Raw genomic sequence first — 14590 nt, forward strand, 5'->3', positions numbered from 1 at the left:
CCTGAGATTATAAGCTGAGCCGAAATCAAGAGTCATCCGCTTCACCGGCTGAACCACCCAGGCGCCCCACTGAACATTTTTATATACTGAACTGCTAGCCCCTAACAGAGACATTTTCTTTCTAAACACCACAGAAAGTTGTAGTCACCATTTTACTGGAAGTGCACAAATCTTAATACAACTTGGCTGGCAGGTAATCTTAGGTGACTGGTAGATGACTGAGATACTTAGGAAAGTCATACAGTACTTTGAACGCTGACATGGTTCCCACTGAAACAGCGCCACTGTAGTTTGACTAAGAATTCTCCTGATCCAACTGTTCACTCTTTATTGAGTCCAAAGATTTCAATTATTTAGGGTGTTCCTTGACATTAAATTTTAAATCCAAGAACAAAGAAACCATGTGACCTATGCCAGAGACTTCTTTTTCTTTTTTGTTTTTTTTTTTTTTAAGTTTTTATTTATTCAGTTGACGGAGAGAGAGAGCACAAGCAGGGGGAGCAGCAGACAGAGGGAGAAGCAGGCTCCCCGCTGAGCAAGGAGCCTGATGTGGGGCTCCATCCCAGGACCCTGGGATCATGACCTGAGTCGAAGGCAGATGCTTAACCGACTGAGCCACCCAGGCACCCCGAGATTTCTTTTTATGTTTCCTATGGTCTATCTGCTTTAGACCTGAGATTAAAAATCAACAATTCTCAGAATTCCCTTGTTAAAAGATTAATTCATTCCGATTTTAAATCCATGTAAGATTGACATGTTTATAAATCTCTAGCTCTCTTTTTACACTGACACCTGCCTGCCTGCCTCCTAGCTCAGATCAAGCAATTATTCAGGGCAAAGTAGCAAGGGAAGAGGTTTGAGAGTTCTCTGAAACACAAAGCTTCTTCTGTTAATGCCAGTTGATATTCACTGAGTCTCCCTGAGAGATACACAGCAGTCTTCCAAGCTAGGTAAGAAGACAAATTTGAACTGTAAACCTAGCAACAGGACCCCATAATCTTGCCAATCACCCTTCATGTTTCCCAATATTCTCTCTTTACATTATATTTGCAAGGACAGAAACTAGTGGAGGCACTAAGGGTGCTGGGGGGAGGGGACGGTGACTGATCCTCCCATAAGTTCCATCAGCTCATGCCTCAAATAACAACAGTAACATTCTTTGATTTGGACGGCTTGGTGTCTTCTTAATCTTATGTAATGTATGAATAAAAGCATCTGTATGGGGGTGCCTAGTTGGCTCAGGTGGTGGAGTGTGCGACTCTTGATCTCAGGGTTGTAGGTTTGAGCCCTATGTTGGGTATAGAGATTACTTAAAAAAAAAAAAAAATCTTAAAAAAAAGCATCTGTATAAAATTGTAGATAAATTAAAATAGAAATAAAATCAAGATTTTTTTTAATGTAAAGGAAGGTTTAAGACCCTTCTCATTGGACAGCTACCCTCCACCGCTCTAGCCCCTTCTTTAGAGGAATGCAAGAGAAACCACTAGCAAGAAGAAATTATGTCGGCATAGCAAAATTTAGAAAATAAAACCAAAAAAAAAAAAAATGTGGCGACAGAGCTACCTATGGTTTCAATGGCCCAGTTCTAGGTTAACTAAAGTTCTGGAAGAAAGGACCACAGCTAGATCTGAACTCCCCAAACCAAAAGCTGCATGGGAAATAGGCACCAGGCCCTTGGGTTCTCCACACACCAGACTAGTTCTGCTGGTTTGGGGCTAACTATTGTCACCTGCCACCAACACTGTCTATTCAAGCTGTGATTCCTGCAGCCAGGGCTAGCTCCAGAAGTACAACAATTTTTTAAATTCCTTATTATTGAAGAAAAGCCACAAAAAGGCCCATTCTCCACACTGAACGGTAAGGTGGTGCTAGGTGAGACTACTGGCACTAACTACGAATGATTCCCAGTGCCATAGGTTACATGCCAATCTACAGAAGGGCCTGAATATACACATCTTGTACATGCTTTCCAACACTCGTTAGTTTTTAAAATTATTTCCTGTGAAACTAGTAACTGGTCCCTAATTGTTACCTCCACACCACAACGAATAATCTAGGCTATTATTAATCTGGGCTATTTCTGATAACTGCTTCTGCCCTTTCCTCCTTCCCCTGCCCCAAGTGCCTTCAAAAGGAAAAGAAAGGAAGAGAAAAAAAAAACCTAGAAGCCATGCAGACCTATAGATTAAAAAGTCAACTCAGACTCACAGTTAGCTAAGAAGCATATGAAATGTCCTTCAACTGACTATATTCTTAGTCCATAGCAATTAAACACTGACCAGAGTTTAAAACCAGACCTGCACTTCTCAAGGTTCCCCTGAACAAAACAGGACTTAAAATGGGCACTTTAAACATAAAAATGCACAAGAGTGGAAAGTTAGTACATTCTTTCTTGGAACTTTAAACCCTGGTTTCCTCAATTCCTTCATGCTTGGGCTCTAACAAGTGCGAAGTATTTTGCTAAACGCCTCTGAATAGCATGCCTGACTTGATAAAATGCACACACCTGCCTTAAATCAGTGCAGTGCATTTCTGGCTAAAGTACTGTGCACAAGGGTTTCTCCTCAGCACTTTGTTTACCTTCAGAAATGAAGCAGATGGAAAAAGCAGACGGCAGTGAGCTGTGCACTTCAACAGAAGCCAAATGCTACTAAGCCTTTCTCTGAGGTCTATTAGCCTTGGCAGTATTTGTTTAAATCTCATTCGGGCAGATCTGAGAAAGTAAGATGAAGGTTTTCAGCTTCTTTATGTCCTTTTCAAGCCTCACCTTTCATGACATCATGAAATCCATGCAGAGCAGCACCAACGTTTGTTAAGACAGAACCGTAGTTTGTCCGAAGGAGTCCATCTGGCTCTGTACCTAGGAAACCAAAATCACCAGCCTAAGCATTTCCCCAGAAGACTTCTTCGCCTGAAAAGCTGACAGCCCACCTTCTTCCTCCACTTTTGGGAAGAGAGAGAATAAATTCTGCCTGTGATATGCTGGAAATTATGGCTCCTGACATCTTTGCAGACACATTCAGATATAACAGTGATAAATATAGACATATCCAACTGATCTGCATGATCCACAACCACAAACATTTTTAATGGTTAAGAATCAAAATTAAATTGTTAGGTAGGATTACATATTTTATGATTCTTTTTGAAATAAAAGTTCGTGAATTTCCACCTTGTTATTACAGAACATATTTCTCAATTTCTTCTTTCCCAACACATTATTTGTTGAACCTCACTAAAAACACCATTATTCAGAGTTCCACTTCTGACATGACAGCATGAGCAGCTCCACAGATCCACTCCCCCCAAAAAACTGGTGAAAATTATTTTATTTTATTTTTTAAAGATTTTCTTTATTTGAGAGAGAGAGAAAAAGAATATGAGAGGGGCGGAGAAGTGGGGGAGTGTGCAGGAAGAAGCAGACTCCCGCTGAGCAGAGAGCCCGACATAGGGTTTGATCCCAGGACCCTGAGATCATGACCAGAACCGAAGGCAGACGCTTAACCGAATGAGCCACCGGGTGCCCCTGAAAACTATAGTGGAGGGGGGCTGGAGGGATGGGGTGGCTGGGTGATGGACACTAGGGAGGGTACGTGCTATGGTGAGTGCTGTGAATTGTGTAAGACTGATGAATCACAGACCTATACCCCTGAAACAAATAATACATTATATGTTAATAAAAACAAACAAACAAAAAACAACCATTTAATAAGACTCTGGAAATGATCCTAAGTGCATACAGCAAATGAAGAAACATTTACTCAAGAAAATCTTTTAAAAACAAAGGGTGGAAAAAGAGAAAAAAATCTTTAACAACTCAGTAAGAACAGCCAGAATCTGTGGTATTTGAACAAAGACCCATTCCCACCCTCCCCTCACCAGCTCAGTGAGCTACAAATCCCACTCCAGACTGGTGAGGCCAAGAATATAATTCTCCTCTAACTGCCAGCTGGAGGGTTGCATTTCACCCTTGTCCCCACCTACCTGTTGCTAAAGCTAAGTTCGGGGTGAGTATGACTAAGAGGTGGGAGTTCTCCCACCCAGCCCCAACTCAGGGGATGGAAGTTCTACCCTGAGCACAGTACCACTGAGTACACTGGGGTTCTCCATACATAGCCTTGCCCCAGCTCACACTGAAAAAGGCAAGCCAAGGAGACCGGAGGCTGTGGCCCTACCCCTCCACCCCCCAACCCCCTGCCTCCTCCCCCAGCGCTCAGCCACTAAAGCAAGAGTGTTACTCTGAGAAGTGCATCACTGTCCCCATCTCCAGGACCAGAACCATGGCTCAGAGATTTAGTCCAAGGGAGGCACAGGCCTTAAAACAGAAAACTCTGAATCTGTTCCCAAAGGAATTAATTTCATTCTCAACAGAGTATGGAGAAGTTCAAGTCTAAAGGCACTCTCAAAAATAATGGAGCTTGTGGTGAAAGCAGTTAACAGGAAATTGGTAGATTCATAAAAGATATAAGTTAAACTGTAGGCTGGCTGGTTGACCAGAGCGGGGAAGAAAAACAGCTAAGAAGAGCCCTCCTGGGGTCATAACAAACCTCAAACACTGATCTCAAAAACTATACCCATAAAGAAGCCCAAATTCAAGGGGGTCATCTGTGGAGCAATTTATGCCCCAAAGGCATTGTTAAAAACAAGATGGCAGTCAGCCAGCAATCAGTGGAGCTTATCCTTGGTAAGATCAAGAAACAAAACAGGGAAAGGGCCCTGACAAAACCACTGTCACCCCAGGGCAACTGTGTGCATGCCCAAGGCTGAACCCCCTGAGAAACAACATCAGGGTGCTTACTCCGAAAAACTACAAAATAAAATTAAACAAGGTCTACCTAGATGGAAAAATACACCATGTTCATGAGCCAGAAAACTTTAACATCATTAAGATGGCAATACTCCCACATTAGTTTGCCAGGCCTGCTGTAACAAAGTACCACAAAGGGGGTGGTTTAAAACAACAGAAGATAGTTCTCTCACAGTTCTGGAAGCCAAGTGCCGACAGGGCCACACTTCCTCTGCCTCTCCCAGCTTCTGTTGGCCCCACACGTTCCTTGGCTTGTGGCAGGATTAATTCCAATCCTTGCCTCTGTCTTCATATGGCCTCCCTGAGTCTCTCTTGTGTCTCTGTCTCCAAATCTCTCCTTACAAGGATGGCAGTCATTGGACTGACAGGGCTCTCCCTAAACTAGTAGAACCCCATCTTATCTTGACTACATCTGCAGAGATCCTATTTCCAAATAAAGTTACATACATCGGTGCTGGGGTAGAATTTCACATATCTTTTAGGGAGACACAGTTCAACCCACAAAACTCCCCAAACTGATCTACAGATTCAATACAATCCCTATCAGAATCCCAGCTGACTTCTTTGTAGAAACTAACCAGCTGATTCTAAAATTCATATGGAATTGTGAGAGAACAAGAACGGCCAAACAATCTTGAAAATGAAGAACAAAGTAGGAGAACTCTCACTTCCTGATCTCAAAACTAACTACAAAACAACAGTCATCAAGACAGTATAGTATTGGCACAGGATAGATACATAGATCACTGGAATAAATCTGAGAGTCTAGAAATAAATCCATACATCTATGATCAACTGATTCTTTTTTTTTTAATTTTTTTATTGTTATGTTAATCCCCATACATTACATCATTAGTTTTAGATATAGTGTTCCATGATTCATTGTTTGTGCATAACACCCAGTGCTCCATGCAGAACGTGCCCTCCTCAATACCCATCACCAGGCTAACCCATCCTCCCACCCCCCTCCCCTCTAGAACCCTCAGTTTGTTTTTCAGAGTCCATCGTCTCTCATGGTTCTTCTCCCCCTTCGATTTCCCCCCCTTCATTCTTCCCCTCCTGCTACATTCTTCTTCTTCTTTTTTTCTTTCTTAACATATATTGCATTATTTGTTTCAGAGGTACAGATCTGAGATTCAACAGTCTTGCACAATTCACAGCGCTTACCAGAACACATACCCTCCCCAGTGTCTATCACCCAGTCACCCCATCCCTCCCACCCCACCCCCCACTCCAGCAACCCTCAGTTTGTTTCCTGAGATTAAGAATTCCTCATATATGATCAACTGATTCTTAACAAGTGTGCCAAGGCCATTCAATAGCAAAAGAAGTCTTTTCAATAAATGGTGCTGAGACAACTGGATAAACACATGCAAAAAAGGAAGTTGGAGCCTTACCTCACACCAGATACAAAAATTAACTCAGAATGGATCAAAGACAACTAAGAGCTAAAACTATAAAACTCTTAGAAGAAAACATAGGGGATAATTTTTATGACCTCACATTTGACAACAGATTCTTAGATATGATACCAAAAGCACGAGCAATAAAATAAAGATAAATTGGACTTCATCAAAATAAAAAACTTTCGTGCTTCAACAGATACCATCAAAAAAGTGAAAAGATAACCCACAAAATTTAAGAAAATATTGTCAATCACATATCCAAAAAGGGATTTGATCTAGAATGTATAAAGAACACTTAAAACTCAATAATAAAAAGACAACCAAACTGAAAAATAGAGAAAGGATCTGAATGAACCTATTTCCAAAGAAGATATACAAATGGCCAATAAGGACATGAAAAGATGCTTGACATCATTAGACATCAGGCAAATACAAATCAAAACTGCAATGATATACCACTTCAGAAAGTCAGATGATAACACTAGGATGGCTAAAATCAAAAAGTCAGATAATAACAAGTGCTGGTGAGGATGTGGAGAAATCAGAACGCTCATACTCTGCTGGTTGGAAGCCACCTTAGCAAAGAGTATGGCAGTTCTGCCAACAGTTAAACATAGTTACCATATGACCCAGCAATTCCACCCCTAGGTATACACCCAAGAGAAATGAAGGCTATGCCCACTCAAACACTTGTTCACAAATATCTATAGCATCATTATTCATAATAGCCAAAAGGTGGAAACAACACAAACTGTCCATCAACTAATGGGTAAATAAAATGTGGTGGGATATGTAATGGGATATTATTCTGCAATAAAAAGGAATGGATGAATCTTGAGAACATTATGCTGAGTGAAAAAAAGCAGTCACAAAAGACTACATAATATATGATTCCATTTATACAAAATGTTCAGAATAGGCAAATCTATAGACAGAAAGTACATCAGTACTTGCTTAGTGCCAGGGAGGCATGGAACAGGGGAATGAGATGATAGCTAAAGTATACAGGATTTCTTCTTAAGGTGATGAAAATATTTTAAAATTAACTTTGATGTGTGATGGTGCACATACCTGTGAATATACTAAAAACCACTGAACATTATACTGTAAATGGGTAGATTATATGGTATATAAATTATATCGCATTAAAGCTGTTACAAAAAAAACAAATCACAGTACCCGAAAAATCACAGCATTCTCAAAACATCATTTAAACTGAGATCCATTCAATTACCTGGAAATACTCTCTTCGAGTTAGACCAAAGGGAAACAAATGACATTTTTCCTTCCAAACCTCCCTCCCCTATGCTACTTGTTGGAAAGTTGTTACAAATTCTTATGCTTTGCCCCTCTCCATTTAAAAAAGAAGATGGAGAGAAAGGAAATTAATATTTAATGCATGTCTTCAATGCCTAATATTATACATTCTTAATTTAACTTAATAATCACTTTACCTCCATTTTATAAATGGGAAAACAGGTACAGAGAAGTAAAGTGATTTGCCCAAGATCATAAATGTGTAAGGGGCTGGAGGATTTGAATTCAAGTTTTTCTGACTCCAGATTCCTATACTCTTCCTATTCAAACAAGCTAAACATCTGCTTTCTCCAGCTTCTTATACTCTTAAGTTCTTCAAGCTGATCCATGAGCAACCAAGAAACTTACTTGGCAAGGCGAGAAGACCGATGTAAGTCTGCAGCTTCTCAAACACAGCTGTCATCTTTTTCATGTCCTGAGACAGCTCTAGATTCCTGGCTCTCAATGCAGATGTGCAAAGAGAAGATCCACATTCTTCTTCTAAACTAGGAATGAGCAGATTTTTCAAAAGTGAGCATCCTAACGATTTTCAAATAGCTGTAATAAATCATCTGAATTCTCCAACAACTATAACCAAAGAGAAATTTTCCAAGGGAAAAAAAAAAAAAACTGATCTCATTTATAAGGTTCCATTTTCTAGACCACAATACACACGCCTGTTTGCTGCAAACGACTAACAGAGGACTAAACAGAAAAAAACAAAAAACAAACAAACAAAAAAAGCAGATGCCCATTGTCTTTCCATCCTAAGAGCAGCACAAAATTATTTCTCTTAAAAATACTTGGAGTGGAAAAGAAAATTTTGAGGAGCACTGCCTGGCTGGCTCAGTCAATAGAGCATAGCACTCTTGATCTCAGGGTCATGAGTTCAAGCCCCACACTGGGCATAGAGCTTAATTATTTTTTTTTTAAGATTTTATTTATTTATTGGACACAGAGAGAGAGCACAAGCAGGGGGAGCGCGAGGCAGAGGCAGAGGGAGAGGCAGGCTCCCCACCAAGCAGGGAGCCCGATGCGGGGCTCGATCCCAGGGTCTCGGGATCATGACCCAAGCAGAAGGCAGACGCTTAACTGACTGAGCCACCCAAGCGCCCCATAGAGCTTGCTTTTAAAAAAAAAGAAAGGAAAAAACAAAAAAATACAAAAAAAACTATTTTTGCGGAGAAAAATATTTCATACATTGAATTCGTAAAGAAACCTATATGTCTTTGTAAAAGCCAAACAGATTGAAAAAAAAATCTATATACACAAATCTAAAAATCAATGGCTAACATTCATATAATACATTGTATCATTTTCTATTTTAAATGGTTACTTGGGAAAACAATTATACGGTTAAAAAAAACACATAGACTCTCAACAGTGTTTATTAAAAATGTGCCAGTAATCAAGCAAAATGCTTTTTATATAAAGCCAAGAAAATTATTAACACAGAAATGATAATCATATCCCTTTCCTTCTCTTTCTCTACTTTGTACCAGACAGCTTCATTCAATACTAAGCCCATTTATTACTAAAAAACATGTCATCTTGTCAATTAAAGTGGTTTTTAAACCAGTGATAACAAGTTGCCTAAAAACATAAATACATAATGAGGTAGGGGATAAAACATTCCAAGCATAGGAATCTAAGGTCAAGACTTACCCAATGTTTCTAAAAACTTAATAGTGAAAAAATAAATTAAGGTAAAATAAAAATGCATAACCGTTTCAAGTAGTAAATGCTTCCTTTGCAATGGTTCTCAAATAGAGTTCTCTTAAACATAAGCCAAATCAATAAAATATATTCAATTTAGTGTTATTTAAACTTCTAGAGTCAATTTTCAAAAATCTTTACATTGAACAACCATAAGATGTAAGAATCTGAATGAAACTATAATTCATAATTATTAGTTTAAGTCCTAATTCCCTGATTCCTAAAATTCTGTCATATCCACAAATCAGAAAATTTGGTTACTGAAATACCTTGTCTGGTTAGAATTAGGAAATAAAATGGCTTTTAACACATATTAAATTTTTTAAATAATGAAAGTTTACATTTTTGAAAAGATAAAACCTACTACTTTAGTTTTATAAGGATTTTTGAACCATAATTACTTGCATATTTTCAATATCTATAAGTTACTCATCTACATATTTTCTAAACCTTATCTTGTAATATATTATAATACATACATGTTCTTATTTCTCTTATGTTCCAGTTGTATTATTCTTTGATTTTTTTTTTTAAGGCTAAATCTTAGGATGAAAAGATTTAGATGAATTAAGGGTCATGGTAATTTTAGGCCAAAAGTATCAAAACATAAAACCAATGATCAAATTTCCAGTTATATGGATTATTTTCTCTTTCCCATCCAGAAATACATAACAAAGAATATTTAAGGTTACTAAATGATATCTTCTATGAGGGCTGGGGCAGATAAAGGTTTTAGTTTATAACTTAAATAAACCACCAACAATAAAAACAAGAAAATACCACTTCAAAGAAACCTAATGATTATAGATCCAAGTGTAGAAGCTAATTACTATAACCTCCATCTAAATGTTTACAGCAAAAAGGATAAAACTGAAAGATTTCTTTCAATAAATGTGTGATTCAATCACTGAAAATACTGACTCACAGCATTATGTGGTTATAGCAGTAACCACGCTATAGAACTACTCAAAAAACCCTAACTGGTGCACTACAATTCAATTTTCTTAAATGTAAGTTTATGCTGCTCAAGCCATTATTTTCCTTTTTCATAGAAGTCCAAATTGGTTGTGGTGCGGAAAGATCAGGCAGCTCACAAGGGTCACATGTCGCTAGTTCAAGTCCAGCACAGGTCAGGGGACACCCCACAACTCCCCAAGCTCCTTGGCCTCAAGGGTAAGTACCTTTTTAACTGATAAGGAAGAATCTTCCTTAGAAAACATATGTAAGAGGTTAAATGCTCTGAGAAAGTTTTCAATTTCACAGTTGTCTCCTGGAAAAGAAAAATAATTTCATGGTTAATAGTGTTATTTGACAAAGAGGAGCTTCCACTTCCAGAATTTGTAAAACATAGAAGAAAATTACCAGGACAGTCACAGTATCCTCAGTAATACTTTCAAATAAATGAAGCATTCCTTCCTCAAGAGGGCGGACGTAGGATGCATTTTCATGAAGGTATTGTGAGAACTACATTAGGAGGGAAAGAACTGTGAGTTACATCACTGGAAAATAACAAGGATCAACAGATTTGTAAATGGACTCACTGAGTTATAAACCTAAATTCTTCTGGAAACTTTTTCTAGGAAAAAAGTCTGGCTTTTACAAAACAGAGATGATCACCTCTAATAGTTCCAAATACAATCCCCAAGTCCCCATCTCATTCCAAAAGGAGGAACTTGAAGAGGGGTGACATCATTAACAACGAAGAGGACACTCAGAGAGGACACTGCATTACAACCCGCACCAACAGGCCTTCCCCAAACACCGGCTTCTCTAGAGAGGTCTCAGTTTAAAAAAAAAAAAAAAAAGAAAGAAAAGAAAGGAAAGAAAGGAAAGGAAAGGAAAGGAAGGAAGGAAGGAAGGAAGAAAAAGAAAGAAAGAAAGAAAGAGAAAGAAAGAAAGAAAGAAAGGAAGAAAAGAAAAAGAAAGAAAAAGAAAGAAAGAAGAAAATAAAAACTATGAAAGATTTTTATGTTATGTGCCTCATTTAAAAAAAACAAGTCTATTGAGGACAGCTTCTTATTTTTACTGTGTACAATGTTCAGGGTTAACAAATTCCAGGAATATAAGTATCACCAAAATGAGGATGTAAAAAACTTTTATAACTTTCACCGATACCTTAGTATTTATAAAGAACTAATTCAGTATGAAGAATAAATTCAGAAAAAAAAAAATCCTATAGGTGTTTAGACAATTTAGAAGCAAAAAGTTAATTTTCACTTATGAAATATCTCAATTATCAAAGTACTGTATAATGGCTCAAATTTTGATTTCTCAGTATAGAAATGTAATATCTCATTATGCAGAAATGTGATTCAACTGGCCATACTATAAACTATAGATATTTGGCCCTAGGCAACTCACTTGATCTCTCTCGGCTTCAATCATAAATGCTACTTTATGATTCTATGAACAAGTCTAAACATTCTGGTCATCTTTTAACAGTGGTTTCTGACTCTCAGAATAATACAGACTTATTCAATAATAAGACTTATTAGAAAAACCACATAGAACCTTTCATAGGCCAAAGGTAAAATATTAAGAAATACATGAATTCTTCAAAGTGATGAAGTGTTTCAGATAAGATTAACATATTTGATTCTCACTGTGTGGGCATAATGTGGCAACAAGCTAAAATAAAACTCCAAAAAAGGGACAAAGTATTGAGTAAAATATATTTTTTGATATTATAGGAAGTATAAAAGAAAATATAACTTTTACATTAAAACGCTGCAGTACTCTTTTCCCTACCCAAGTCATCTGAAAGCTTTTTCCCACAGTGAAATTAAAAAGCATTTCAAAGGCCCAAAGTTTAATTGTTTATGAACTTTAATAGATTCGTGGAGTCTGATCAAAACTGATGAAAATCAAGCACTTCCTGAGGGCTTCCTATGTGTAAGGTATAATGATAATAAGAACTAACCTTTACTGAGTCCTTACTATGTGCCTGCCAGGCACTATTAGAACTTCACATGTATTATCTACTTAATCCTCAAACATATATACCTGTGAGGTATGTACTCTAACCTCCATTCTAAATATCAGGAACTGAAGCACAGAGAGGTTAAATAAATTGCCCAAGGGGACACAGAAAGTGGTTGGACCCCAGTAGTCTGACTCCAGAGTATAGCTTTTGCTATACTACAAGGTACTTACAGGATACATGGACATAAACACTAGTCAAACCCTGGAAACACTGCATGATACTCACAAACAAGCTGGGAAGAAGAATCAGCTAAGTAGGAAGAGTGGTAGAACTGTTTCAGAATGCCACATTATGGGGCACTTAGAGCACACATTGACAGCAAGATCCCTCAATTTCTTCCCTGTGGGAGCCAGCCTGCAAGATGGCCCCAATGACCCCTGCCTTGGCTGTTCTTGGCTTTGTGGAGTACCCTTGCACACTGTTTCAGGGCTGGTCTGTGTGGCCAATATAAGATGGTAGCAGGGATGGTACTCAGTACCCAGGCTAAGTCATAATAGGCATTGTGGCTTCCACTCTGCTCTCCTGGATCACTCGTTCTAGGGGAAGTTAACCGCTATGTCTTGAGGACACTCCAGCAGCCCTATAGAGAAGTGTCCTCAATGAGAAACCAAGGCTTCCAGCCAACTGACCAGCCGTGTGAGTGAGCCACCTGGGAAGCAGATGCCCCACCCGGGTCAAGTCTTTAAATGAATGCAGCCTCAGCCGACTCTTGACTATAAGCTTATGAAAGATCATGATACTTTTCTCCTGAATTCTTGACCCACAGAAATTGTGTGAGATAATAAATGTCTGTTGTTTTAAACGATTACGTTTTGGTATAATCTATTACACGGCAATACAGAACTAATACACTCATTATTTTTTTCTTTTCAGTTCAATGTGGTCTTGCAAGCTACTTTAAATCCTTTTTTAGAACAAGCTGGGGAGAAAAAAGGAAAGAAAGGAGCAAAATTTGCCAGGCCCCAAAAAAGCACATGGACTGAAGGGAATGACAGTCAACCCTCTTCTTATTCCTTATTTAAACTTCACACACCCTGAAAATGCCCCAAAGCTCAACCAGAGAAGCAGTTTCACTCCCACTCCATACCCCAGCAGGAAAGGTCAACTCTACCACACACATTTTTTTTTTTTTTTTGCTTTTAAACATACCCAGTGACGAAAGTTATTCAGTGAGTACAAACAGGGAGAGAGAAAAATGCCAGCAAATTGACTTTTCCAACAATAAAATGGCACTTTTCATTATGTCACACCCTGGTCAAAAAACTACAAAAGGCCCCCATCCTACATACAAAGCAAGGGAGTTGGGGCTTTGGCCTGACCCCAGGGGCTTTCCAGAGTCTGGAGCCATGTTTTTTCCTTTGCAATCTGACCTCTCATTCCTCCACTTCGAAGACTTCACACTCTTGCCAAAACAGTTTGCTCCCTGCTCCCTCCCCATTCCCCCTTCCTCCACTCACTTCCTTATGCCTTCCTACTGAGTGACTTTGCTCAGGTCTTGCCCTCTTCTGGATGAAAAAACACCTGTCCTATTTCTCTCTTCTTCAAATCTTGCTCATTTTTCAAAGTTCCCAAACACTACCAGCAACAGCAATCTCCCCTCCTTGATGACCTCACATCCCTTACTGGCCTCACCACCCACACTTTCCCCGTATTTAATTTCTTAAGAATGTCCATGTTTGCCACATTTTATCTTAAGGTTGAAGACTGTGAATTCTAGTTTTCTTCCATGTCCCCCACAGCACTTGGCTGATGCACCGTAGTGGTCCGAAAAGAAAGAACATGTCTTCCTACTTGTTCTGGGCAAAGAACAGGTATCCTGAGTTAAATTTACCTTCTGATTCAACGGAGATATAGTGTCAATGGCAGAATCAATAGGAAAAATCTGAATCCTCTGTTCTGTATAGGTGTGAAAGTTCAGAAGAGCCGTCACCAGATCTTGAACAAAAGCCAGGGCCTGCCCAGCAATGTCCCGCATCTTCAGCTTTTAAATGAAAAGTATAGAAAGTCAACTATCCAATTACTATTCTCAGGCAACTTTAGTTAAAGTCTGCTTTTAGAGAAAACATTTAAATTCTAGTATAACTAATCCTGACTTTAAATTCATTTGCTCCCACTTGGATTTTAATATTCCCATCTAAGTAAATGAGAAAGCCACCAGTTTTGGCAAACAGACCTCCTTCACTTAACCTAGACTGTGTAAGTGCGAGGCCCACCAACCTAGAAGAAAGGTATGGCTCACAAAGTAAGTGCATCCCATAATTCAGTTCTAATGGTATCAGATGAGAGCAAAAATCTGTATTACTTATGAATTAAATAAATAGCAAGTTATGCAATTTTTTTAAAAAATGTATGAGAAAGTAAAGCCAAAGTTAAACACAACAG

The 14590-nt window shown here is 38.6% G+C and overlaps 1 protein-coding gene across 3 annotated transcripts in view; it reads right to left on the minus strand.

The window, feature by feature from the left end:
* Positions 1-14590, minus strand: part of PPP1R21 (protein phosphatase 1 regulatory subunit 21) — a 61335-nt gene that overhangs the window by 24544 nt on the left and 22201 nt on the right. For all 3 annotated transcript variants that reach the window (XM_032411014.1, XM_032411016.1, XM_032411015.1), the window contains exons 9-13: positions 14040-14189; positions 10588-10689; positions 10407-10495; positions 7879-8015; positions 2768-2860 (exon numbers count right to left, since the gene is read on the minus strand). In XM_032411014.1, coding sequence (XP_032266905.1) covers positions 2768-2860; positions 7879-8015; positions 10407-10495; positions 10588-10689; positions 14040-14189 — 571 coding nt within the window. The remainder of the gene's footprint in view (positions 1-2767; positions 2861-7878; positions 8016-10406; positions 10496-10587; positions 10690-14039; positions 14190-14590) is intronic.

This window comes from Phoca vitulina, unplaced genomic scaffold (assembly GCF_004348235.1).
Source record: "Phoca vitulina isolate PV1807 unplaced genomic scaffold, GSC_HSeal_1.0 scaffold12, whole genome shotgun sequence".
In the NCBI taxonomy this organism is placed as follows: domain Eukaryota; kingdom Metazoa; phylum Chordata; class Mammalia; order Carnivora; family Phocidae; genus Phoca; species Phoca vitulina.